Source organism: Festucalex cinctus, chromosome 14, assembly GCF_051991245.1.
Source record: "Festucalex cinctus isolate MCC-2025b chromosome 14, RoL_Fcin_1.0, whole genome shotgun sequence".
NCBI classification, from domain to species: Eukaryota; Metazoa; Chordata; class Actinopteri; order Syngnathiformes; family Syngnathidae; genus Festucalex; species Festucalex cinctus.
In genome coordinates, this window is record NC_135424.1 from 16,863,127 (window position 1) to 16,875,955 (window position 12,829).

The 12,829-nt window shown below is 35.9% G+C and overlaps 1 protein-coding gene across 24 annotated transcripts in view; it reads right to left on the minus strand.

Moving 5' to 3' along the window:
- Window positions 1-12,829, minus strand: part of LOC144001554 (neurexin-1a-like) — a 235,382-nt gene that overhangs the window by 203,995 nt on the left and 18,558 nt on the right. For 8 of the 24 annotated variants that reach the window (XM_077495982.1, XM_077495979.1, XM_077495990.1 and 5 more), the window contains exons 3-5: window positions 11,353-11,370; window positions 9,554-9,583; window positions 8,670-8,717 (exon numbers count right to left, since the gene is read on the minus strand). The exons of 6 other annotated variants lie outside the window; for them this stretch is intronic. In XM_077495982.1, the coding sequence (XP_077352108.1) occupies window positions 8,670-8,717; window positions 9,554-9,583; window positions 11,353-11,370 (96 nt within the window). The remainder of the gene's footprint in view (window positions 1-8,669; window positions 8,718-9,553; window positions 9,584-11,352; window positions 11,371-12,829) is intronic. 10 more of the 24 variants (XM_077495991.1, XM_077495986.1, XM_077495984.1 and 7 more) reach the window with 4 other exon arrangements.

A 12,829-nucleotide genomic window follows, 5' to 3' on the forward strand; every position in this document is an offset into this window, starting at 1 on the left:
TTGTTTTTGGTTGTGGATACAGAGACCACACTAATCCATTATGTATACAACTAAAAACAAATGTAATGAATTGATGGAGTTTAACAGCCGTAAAATAATGTATAAAGCCCATCGTGAAATTTTACCAGTCAATATACAAACCAAATTTATAAAAAGGGAAAGTGAGTACAAATTAAGAGGAACAGACATTTTTTCAAAACCAAAATATAGAAGAAAACAAACAGAACAATGTATTCCAATTCAAGGTGTAACTGGACTATATATATATTAGGGGTGTTAAAAAAAAATCGATTCGGCGATATATCGCGATACTACATCGCGCGATTCTCGAATCGATTCAATAATAGGCAAAATCGATTTTTTTTTTTTTATTTTTTTTTTTTTTTTAGGATTCACACCTTAAGCATGGAAGAATGTTATATGAACGGAACATTAAGCCTTAATATTTTATTTTAATGCTGTTTAAACATGAAACAGATTACAACCTCTATAAGACTGAAATTTCAGATAAATAAATAATACATTTTCATATAAATCTTACACTCTACAAGCTTACTGATTAGTATTTTCTAAATTTGAATGAAAAAAAATCGCAACAATCGACTTATAAATTCGTATCGGGATTAATCGGTATCGAATCGAATCGTGACCTGTGAATCGTGATACGAATCGAATCGTCAGGTACGTGGCAATTCACACCCCTATATATATATATATATATATGCAGTTGAATTATTTTATAGTATTGTTACACTGAAAGCGCCTTGACCGCTCCCTGTCATTCATTTTGTGTTGTTTTCTTTTTTTGTGTGTTGATCAGGGGCAGACATAAGTTTTACTTCTTTCTGTCCCATTTCATTTCTTTTACTTTAAAGATTGAAATACAAATTTGAATTGAATTGAATACTCTGGCAGTGACTGATTGCAGCTCAGTAATCATGTTAATTATTTTATGTCGAACAGCATGTAAGGACAATATGTAACTCATGTTTTCAGTCTGTCGAAGCCCATGGCATGTCCTGGGGTTGTATCATTCACAGGAACATATTACACAACACTGACTGTTTCTAAATAATCTTGTGACAAGTGACAAGAATGATGTCAAGAATTTGTGATTATGTGCTGAGAAAAAGGACTGTGAAGCAATGACAACGCATTCCATCCCACATGTTGTCCCACTCGGGTTTTCTCAATCGCCATAACCACAAATGGCCATATTAGCCTAAAAGTAAATTGTCCAAAATCTTTCATTTTTGGTTGATAAGAGAGAATGGATAAATATAGTCATGCTCATAATTAATAATTAACTAACAGAAATTTGGATTAATCAAATTCTGATCTACATTTCTATTTTATTAGATTGTTACACAAAGTTTCATATCCAACTTTATTTAAATCCTTCATCAAATGTCTCTTATTGCTTTGCACTTGATTTCCACTGAGTTTTTTTTTATTTCTTTTTTGAGTGAAATTCATGATCTGTTGATTTTGTCCTTTGAACAAGGTGATTTTGTGTGCGACTGATGCACCGTTCATTCCTTGCACTGACCTATGTTTTAAATCTGCCATTAAAAAAAAGCTCAATTTTATGTTACAAAAAAATAAGTGTTTGATGAACGCACGTATCAAAATTGTGCAGTTCAGTATCTCTAACTAATTGATGCTGATGAGCGTAAATAACACATTTTAAAATATAATACTTATTATCAGGGCTGCACGAGTACCAATACTAGGTATCAATATAAGGCCTTACTTCAAGGTATTGTACTCGTGACGATACCATTTTCCGATAAGGAAATAGAAATTAAAAATAAGATCAGAAAATTCCCATGACTTTCCTGCATTTTTTTTTTTTACATTAGGATATATATGCCTTTCTATAAAAGTATGTGTCTTTTTATTTTAAATTGGAAATTTTATTTATCAAAAAATAATAATAATCAAAAGTACTACTAGCATTGGTACTTTGTATCGGTGACTATTCAAGAGTTGAGTACTCGTACTGGCCTGAAAAAAGGTGGTATTGAACATCCCTAATACTCATAATAATAAAACATCCGTAAAATATACTCTATAGTCTATCCAATGTTATTCTTTTTATACAATATCTATATTAACTGTTGCATACTGTATGTCAACAGGACAAATGAAGAAGAATGCACTATTACAGCCAGCTAATCCCATAAATCAGACAACAAAGCACCAGCATAGACATGTATTGTGGACATACTGACAGCATTAATGTGACTGTATTGCTTTTACAGTAAATTATCACAGCCGTGGAAAGCGTTGAATCCTTCCGACTCTGCCTGCTAAAATGGCCGCAATGTACTCCAACTAAAACATGCAAGTAATACATTTGAGCATCCTAAGAAGAGAGAGATGACTTTTAGTGGAACAGGAAGTGGCCTTCCTCATCCTAAAATTCATTCTCTTCTATTGGCAGGCCGAGAAATACAGTTTTTCATCACTGTAGTCTCAGAGAGGCATCGACCAACAGTATTGATCTCAAGTAGATCTTCCACTCTGCTTGGGAGCCAGATGAGCCTTGTCGACATCGATCCCATCCTCCCCTTTATTCGGCATTTTCTTTCACTCTTTCTTCAGACTGAAAGAATTATATGTCTGTCATCTTTTATTGTAAGCATCACTAAGGAGACACTGCTCTGGTAATAAAAGATGGTGCGAAGCAGTACACAGCGATGTGAATGATGCCGATGAAGGCGGGCTATAAAGGCATGTTGCCAGAATAATGAGAAATATTGACAAGACAAATATGGCTAGCGAGTGTCCTGTAGTTTGAACACCTATTAAGTTGTTGGGGAAAAAAAAAAAAAAAAAACTTAAGTTGCACGAAACCTCTGCTTGACACTGAACACAGCAGCTCAACAAGGATAAATTTTGTGCGTGTAGTGTTTTTTCTTTGCCTTTTTGTGGTTATTTAAATACTACAAAAGATGGTAGGGCATTGTGAATAACATGACTACAACTGTTAAAAGTCGCTGTCGTTCCATCTCAGTCCAGATGCATTATTTTATTCATGTGTTAACATTAATGGAGTCACTATGTTGTAACTGTTCAATAGTGTTGTTGTCTGACTTCTCGCGTTACTAGAATTTTTTTTTTCTTGACAACAGTGCAATACATGAATTGTAACCCACTCCAGTCTGGTGTTGCTATTATTATTGTTTTTCTTTACTGTCTACTTGTCTACAGAAAATCAGGACGCAGGGGCCACATAATGTTATGAAGAGAAATTGTGTTTAGGCCTAAAAATTGTACAAATAATTTATTTATGCTTTTGCATATTTAGAAAAATGCTACAGTATATACATCAATTTATTTGGAATATGGCAGTACGGTTATTATAGTTTGGGAATTTTTCAGTTTAGTTAGTTTTAATTAGTTTTCAGGGTGGTTCTGTTACATTTTATTAGTTTAGTTCTTTAAAAAATGCTTAGTTTTAGTTTAGTTTGTTAGTTTCAGTATTAGCATTATTATTATTATTATTTTTTGTTTTAATGTGTGTTAACTTGTGCGGAATATTTAAAAAACACCATGGGAGCAACGTCATCTGATGGTGCTTTTCTATTGGCTGCTGCTAGATGACATCACTTCTGTGTGACATACTTTCAAACGTCATTATTCCGGTTTATATCAAAATAAATCTACTAAAAATCCCATTTAAAATCATCTCCAAAGGCTCATGAATGAAATTAATGACCAAAGACTAAAATGAAGGACATGTTTTCGTTTTTTAAAAAGCATTTTCGTTTTTATTTTTTTTGGTAACAATATTGGGGGTTTTTTATTTTAGTTTTAGTTTTTTCATTAATTTTAGTGAACTAAAATATCATTTAATGGCACCTGTTTTTCGATACCCTCCCTTATTACTTTGACTACCTCCAAACATTTTTGTTTTGTTTATTTTATTTGAACTGAGTCAAATGCCATTTTTAGCATATGTCGCGGGCCACTGAAAAATTGACGGCGGGACGCAAATGGCCCCCGGGCCGTAGTTTGGACACCACTGGTCTACATACTGTATGTTGGTAGAATGTGAAGCTAAAGATAAATTTAACAAATGTGACTCTTACGTCTTCTGCAAAATCCCCTCTTGCTCCTCATTAAATGAGCAATGTGTCAGTTTTTCCCCCACCTAGTGTGTTATTACGTTTTGCATATTTGTGACAAGGGAACATGAGTAATCCTACATGTGAAAGTCTTCATTTGAATTTGTTGTAATGCATAACAATGGACCATTGGGTTAAAAAAAATCTAATCAAAAAGGCTTTGATTGTTAAGCAGGAAGAATTTGAGTTCTCGTGTAAAGTCCAGGCGGCCACGTTTAGTCTCAGGTGTTATTAAATGTGAGTGTAAAAGGGAGGCTGGTCTAGATTTAAATAATACGATCACTTTTTCAAGTTATTATTTATTTAAAAAGAAGAAGTGAATATGAGCTTATTACCTACTACGAAAAGAGAGAAAGTGTAATCCTTTGAGATGGTCAATGAAGCTGAAAGGATTTTGCTGTCAGTCTCCCAGGCTTCATGTGAAGCTACAAAGGCAACATCTGTTGTTGATTCGATGTGTTCTGATACCTGTCACAAAGAGATAGCCGACACGTCCACAAAAGTTATACTTAGACGTGCCGCTCCAATGTTGTTGAAAAACAGCTTGTGGTGGCCCAAATGCTACACTTTGTTGGAACCATTATGAATGGATAAGGACAATAATATTGCCATTTTTTATTAATGGTTCAGGACACTATTAGGAAATTGTTTTGCTCGACCATGGAGAAACTTAATGATCTATTAATCAACTGTTATTTATAAAATGTGGTTAACGAAAAGTTTGATTTTTTTTGAATGTTCGGAATTCTTAAATACCACTGATCTGAATATATGACTGGATAGCCGATAGGCCAAGGCTTTTGAAGCCGCGAGGCCGCCATATTGCTCCTCCCAAGAAACGTTTCTTGGCATATGATCCTATACATTTACAGTATCGAAATTGGAAAAAATTTGAGCCAGTACTTAGTAGAAACAGCATGATTTATGATGTTTTAAATTTGTTAAACATAAAAAAGAGGAAGAAGAAGAAGAAGAAGAAGAAGAAGAAGAAGAAGAAGAATTATTGACTATTTCAATTTTAAATGGCCTTGGCCTTTGTCTATATGGCTCTGTCCCTTTGTCCACAGCATTTGGAATGATATTTGTAAGTTTATTACAGAAAAGATTGAGATTTTGAACTATTATGGAAGGATGTGCTGTTTGGTCTCTATGACTTTAAAAGAAATAAGTCAAAGGCCAATGAAATTAATCGTATCATTATTATGGCTAAATTTTACATCTATAAGTGTCATCCTACCGCATTGTGAACCAATCAGCTCCTGGCATGTTCTTGCCTGACTTGGATTACATTATAAAATAATTGCAACATGCTAGAGCCATTTGACAGCCATTCATTTCTTTACCAGTTCATGAGAATGTAAAAGATTAAATTGCTAGATGAAAGTTTCCATATGTTCAACCATCATATTTTAGCCAATTGCTGGATATTGAACGAGGATTTAATGCACCCTTTCTGGCCTTTGTGCATATACTGGGATTTACGCATTAACGATCCATTTAATTTGTCACGCGTAAACATTAAGAAAATAATCTGCTGTCCTACTTCATAGTAAATCATGTGGGGGGACATTAATTTGCTTAAAAAGTATCCTAATTTTGAAAGAGCCCAGTTCTACCTACAAGCTTGTATGTACAGGCTGCAGTTCAGCTTAAGCCGCACATGGCTGTTTATTGTGATGACGGGAATTAAATACCGGGGATTTGTGTGCAAGCACTATTATCATTTCTCTACTGGTTTTCATGGTTAGATGTGGAGAAAGAAAGGGTTTTAGGAATCCAGTGCAACGGCTATAAGCTGCGTACAAAGACTATCCCAGGAGCAAACCCAAACAGAAGTTAAACCCAGTAAGTGGTTAATAGACCACAGGTGGACATTAAGAACCAACCATGTTGGTGTATTTGTGCATCCTAGTTTCACGGTCAATACCCCTATCCATCGTCGCTCCTCCTGGTTTTAATACTCAAATGAGGATACTGTATAAGTGTGGGACTGCACATTACATAACTGGACTGCGTAGGTTTGCACCACAGGGGGGCAACTAGCCGAAGCCTGTATTAGAGGCAAAGTGCTGTGCCTGTCAGGTTTGTGCCGTATCAGCACTGTCTTCTTCCCATGGCTTCCCTTTTGTCAATTCCAAAGCTGTTTTTTTGTTTGGTGCATAAATAACTTCCGTGGACATGTAAATGTCACATGTGGTCACATATCTACAAACTGGTTCTACAATATCAACACATTTAATGGCCAATTGCGCCTAATAGGTCACATGGCGTACATCATCAATCATCATCAGCGATAAACAGGAAAACTCAAATGCGAAAAGCCACATAATTGGGTTCATAAGCAGTTCAGCATGAATATTTGATACAAAATGACTTGTTTCAATGTTGCTCATCAAGTAAAATGCACAAGTAGGTTGTATAATTTACAATTACAACTCAGAAATATCAGCTCTAAATTCATTTTACTATATGGAACTAATTTGTTTCTGCAGTAGAATTCTTGTAAAATGCTAACTAAAAATTCTAATTTAAAAAAACGCAATGATTTTGGGATAAATATACTGTATCACAAAAGTAAGCCAAAAGTACAGTCGCTAACATGTTATATTACCTTAACGTCGATAAAACAAGATGTTTGAGGTTCATGAGCACAGACACTTTTTCTGTAGTCACCATTAAAGTTAACAGCGTGTTTTATTGTCTCAGCGTATTGAGTGGTCAACTTCAGATTATACTTTTTCTCAGAAAACTGTCTGTCGCACAGTTATCAAGGTTTTATGAGGCAACAGTTGGAATTAACTGAATTTAATGCACAGCAAATTCTGAACTATCAGCATTCCAGAATGGATTGTGTCTGCCTTTAGAGAAGTGGTTCTTAATCTGGGTTCGATCGAACCATTCAGTGCGTCAGTCTCAGGGGTCCGGCGGAAGTCAAGACACCCGACTCAAATGATTTGTGATCATATGCCCGCTTGGCCATCATTGGCTGCAGGTGATCATGCTATGTTGACCTATCTATGCTGCAGGGATTTTGGTGTGCTCAGTAGTCGATTCGTGGCTGTTCTGGTGGTCACATCGTGTGATTTCTTGATTACTGTTATCCCTTCATACTAACTATGTAGAGTAAAAAAGAAAATGGTTAGAAGAATATGTGCAATATGAATTCACATGTATAACGGAATGTATGGCGTTCCACTCGGTTCAATTCTGGGGACTCAACTGTTTTCATTGTATCTACCACCCTTGGGTTCCATCTTAAGAAAACAGCCGTGTTTGGCTGCATGATTTGCAATTTCCAGCACAGCTAGCTCTCGAGGAAAATTAAAGGAACACTTCCTTAAGAAACATGGATTGCGGGAATAGACAGATTTGATGAAAAGGCTATACTCCCTGTTCATTTTTTATTTTTTTTTTACCAGTAAACCCTATACCTATTGTGCCTTCAATTTGGGGAAGAGAAAAAAAAAATCATTTTATTTTCAATAACGAAGGGTTCAGTGAATGTGCATAGGAACCTGGTGGGGTTCAGTACCTCCAACTATGTTCAGAACCACAGATTTAGAGGTTCCATTGTACTGTTATTTTCATATTTTAAATGCAACTAATGTGACATTATGGTGCATCTGGATAAACTTTCACTCCCAAATAATGAGTTGGCAACATACTTTGGTGTGCACAGCCTTGAGAAAATATTAGGTCAAATACAGGAATAATACTTACCTTAGAAAATGTCAATTTTCATTCATGTAAATGTAAGCAATCAAAAATACATCTTGGGTGTTTGTGTATCTTTTTAATACACTCAGATTGTTAGAATGGCAGACAAGCTGAAAACATTGACATTTAAATTATTGCTGTCAAAGTTAAAGGGTTAACTCATTGATCCATCCATCCATCCATCCATCCATTTTTTTGACCGCTTATTCCTCACAAGGGTCGCGGGGGCTGCTGGCGCCTATCTCAGCTGGCTCTGGGCAGTAGGCGGGGGACACCCTGGACTGGTTGCCAACCAATCGCAGTAACTCATTGATGAATTACAAAAAATTATTGTATTAATCATGTATTAACGCAGATTAATCTCACTATTAATTTGGACCGCAGATGATCCTTTAGCTTGACAGTGGATGGTTCCGTTAGGTTGTGTTTGCGCAATAAAGATAACTACATACATTCAAGTAAAGTAAATTTGGCGGGCAAAAAATGTTGACAAAAAGCCTTTTATTTTATGTCGTGATTAATCAACATTCTAAAATGTGATTAATCTGATTAAAAAATTCTATCGTTTGACAGCTCTAATTTAAATATTTACAGTAAGAAGTAGACACTTACCTGCTCAGACGCAAGATGTAAAACAACATTACACAAAATGTGGTGTTTGCAAAAGTAATAAGCTACAGCAAGCAAAAGGCAAATGGAACAATGGCACGTCAAAGCATCACAATTATGTATCTCCTACTTGAGTATGTGTAATGCCCCATTATGAAACTTGCTATATTGTGCTTTGTTTACCACAAAAAATAGGGAATAAGGCTTTACCTTGAATGCTGAGGAGGGACCTTAGAAGCCAAGTTTCCCCTCTCTGCCCTGAGGAGGAAAGTCAAACGGCAAAGATCAGACGCCCACTTACCCCACAGGGAGAAGAGGTGAGGATCACAGCCAGGATGGGAGGCCCACAACACTATGATCACTCCTCACACAAACCAAAACCTGTTATCCGAACCGCGGACAACAACACTATGTGCTTATGCCTGTCGTTGTCGTCTCCCCATGCAGCAAGCAGGTGGCAGAGTGAACGTGTGAAGCAAAAGCTGCACCTACCTTGAAGACGGCTATTTAAAAGTGCCGCTGACCTCAACTACATGATTGGGTATGTAAATGCCATCAGGTAATGAATTAACAACACAGAGTGGAGTGGAGAAGTACCTTTAGTTTTACCTATGAGTTTTGATGAGATGGTCCGTAGTGAAAGCAAGGTCCAGTCACACAAAAAAGGAGACACCAATAAGCACAATGTTGGTTAAGGAAATGAAAAACAGAAAGATGTTGGGTGCTTATATGTGAAAATAAAGATGAAATTGTGACAAATGGAAACAAAAATGGTTGCGTGGAGATAAAATGGCTGAAACCACTACACTGCAGTGATTACAATCCATGCATTATATTTTGAAAATGCCATCTATTTAAAATTTACAGTAAACACTCTAAGAGGAGAATGTAGCAGAGAGGGATTCGAAAAGACACTTCAGCTCATAAAAGGGGTCATATACCCTGAAGAATTAACACCAACGAGGTCATTCTAATGAAGGACCACATTAAAAGTGTCACGTTTGGTGCTGGCATCAAACACACACATTTCAGAAGACAATGACAGCATTAGGGACAATGGAGGGAAAGCAGGAAAGACGGAACAGAGCTCATACCTTGGTCGCCCATCATCAGGTGTGCCAGACCTTAAAAAGGAAAACAAGAGCACAGTCAGCAGAGAACAAGGGATCATGGGAAGTTGTGTTAAAATAAAAACGGACACAAAGGCATCTCTTTTCACAGTAGATGTCTGTGTTACTGGAAGGGATGGGATAAGGAAGAGTCGGAGGGAGAGGAATAGGAGGGTGCGCACGTACAGGGTCAAGCCTGATGAGCATTCACAGCTGGAATGTGTCATCGGCTACTTACTCATTCAGACATCTTCATTCATGTTTCATCGTATCCCAGATTTAAAATGCACAGATTCGCATCCAGAGTGAAGACCGTGACTTTAAATGAGTCATCCATGCATCATATGGACACAAAAATCAATTTGAATGTGAAGAATAGAATAACTACCGTATAATCAATCTGGTCACACAAGCACTAATACTGTCACGTTTCAAATACACTGGCCACCACTATAGGTGCCAATTAAAACATAATGTTCAAGAAATTAAACTGTATTTGGATATAAGTGACATTTCACAGATAAAAAAGTGTTTGGTTGAAATAATATATATTATAGTATAGTATATGTTAAGTAAACCTCCACTTCAAAACCAAATCAAATAACTTTAATGGGGAAATACAGAGGAAGGACACAACTAATCCAAATGCATATTGTTTCCACGAAATTGAGCATGAATGCAAACAACATTGTGGCGTGATCCATGTCAATTGATTGGAAGGCGCTGAAAACATCTCAACATAAGAAAATATTTAATACTGTCAAAGGAAATCAAATTGAGATTTGAATTGCTTGTAGTCAGGGACTGGCTGTTTGTTTCCTGAGCAGAAAAGAGGTTTGCTTTTGTCTACTCCAAGTGGATGGCCTTGCAAATAATTAAGAGTTTTTATTCATGTGGAGGCCACTTTTTGCAGAAATGTAGTCATGAAAAAATGCTTGTGTTCAGATATTAGCCATTTTCCCCCTGTAAGCACCAGTGTTTTTGCGAAAGACAAACAAAAGAGAATTTCATTATAAAATATGAACGAAATTCCTCAATCCACTTCAAATCAAATCGTTTGGCTTTCCGACCTCTGCACACAATCAGAGTGAATTTAATGGCCTTCCTTTTAAAGTCATGTAAAAATGCAAAAGGATAGAATATTTTTCATTTGTTTTATTCAATGTCATATGGATACCTTAAAAATAAGGCTGGTATCGGCACAATACAGATACCTGGTATAGGTACTAATAATAGCAATAACTTATTATTATTATTTTTATGATTTATTTATATTTAAAAAATAACATTTAACTTAAATGAAATTATATGTTAATCATTTGCATTTTTCCCTCTCTTTGCCTAAACACATTGATATTTAAATAGTAGCGCATTGGGGTGTCAGACAGTTGTGTATAAGAAATATGACGACCCTAACTTATGAACTCACGTCAAGGAACTCTACTGCAATGATTATAAAGCAGAAATTAACCATCACAGTTTTGAATCAAACTTTGGAAAAACTAAAGAAAATGTTGTGCAATTATGTGGCCATTTCTTGTTTGTTTTTCTTCTGTGGACAGAAAAAACAACTCCTTATCTAGTTTTTCCCAGATAATTCAATGGACAAACATCTTGAAACGTCAGTGGAGGCAGCGATTACAACCTAATCATCCACTTACCATTTCAACAACACCGATACAGCAGTTGTTTCAAAACATTTGCTAACATTCCTGTGAGTGTCCATCACTATTCACATTTGCACACCCGCTTTAGCAAGAGCTGAAAGCTTGGATTATACCCACCTTCGGTATATTTATCTTCTGGAAGCACGGGCAGGCAAAGAGAAAGAAAGGAAGACATTCATTAAGCAGCATGCAGACTAGGACTGGCCGTTGCATGTTAGCATGCAAGGCATCGAAAAATTACATGCAAGTGACATAATATAAACTCATTTAACTGTCTTCCCCGTCCTTATTTATACACGACAAGGTTGAACACTAGCAGTGCCATCTCTTATTAGTTCATCTGATGTAAAAGTAATACATTGTCTGGAACATTTTAGAGGCTGATAAAACATCCAGCAACACTGTTAAACGACTTTATAAAAAAGGCTATGAGGCATAATGCTTAGGGGCTATAAAGCACATCTTGAGACTTACTCATTGTGTTATGTAGGGCACTTTAATTCATTTATTTAAGCATGAAGGACTTCAAATACTATTTAATTCACAGCACTAGATATATATTTTTTGGGGGGAATAAAAAGCTACTCTTGTAATGAAATGCATTTGAGAAAAAAGAAAAGAAGACTCTTAAATATAAATATATAATATAAATAAATATATAAATATAAATATATCTGTGATAAAATGAATCCAACGTGTCAGAACAGGCAATTGCGAGCATGTGTTTTTCAGGTGGTTTGCTATTGAAAACATTGCACCATGGCAGTTCTCTGCAAATGAAAATGCTTAAATTTTATTTTTGGAGTGAAAGACGTGCAAAGGTGAAGGGGAAAAAAAAAATCATGTGGCACACTAATGAAGGTGTCCACGGAAAGAATGTTATAAAATGCATGCTTAATTCAAATTTTTGGAGCTGGATGCATGCAAAATGAGATGTTTAAGGCCCATAGACTGCCTATAAAAAAAGCAAAACAGTCATTAAGTGTCTTCTCCAATGTTGATTCTTGCCTTAAATAAATTTTTTAGATACACTTATTATATGGATTTACTGTATTTTCTAATGAAGCACTAAAATGCTAAATTCAGTAACACATGCAATGTCAACATAATGCTAATTAAAAGGAATCAGTCCATTTATAAACAACGGGGAAACGCAGCAAAGACCAATTTAAACGACAAAAACAAATGCCTACCTCTTTAAAATGCTTTGTTGCCCAAATTCAAACGACCACTTGAGCCAAAAACTTACCATCGTCACTGGTTCCCCCTCAGACACCATGCACAAAACATTTACATCAAAGCTTTGTGAACAAATTGCAAAACAACGGAGCACCCAACTGTTAAAATTCAACTCATTAAAATAAAAAATATAGTGCACTTTTCTTTGCAAACACATTTTACAAGCACAAATGCAACTTTGTGGAATGCTTCATTTCAATTGATTGGTCACCTAAACATTTGTTCACAAAGCTTGATGAAGAAAAGACTTGCTGAAAAAGCATCCAAGCAAAGCATGACGATGAAACGTGTAAAGTGACGATACGATGATGTAAAACACTGCAAAGAACGACAAAGACATGATGCCTTCATTTCA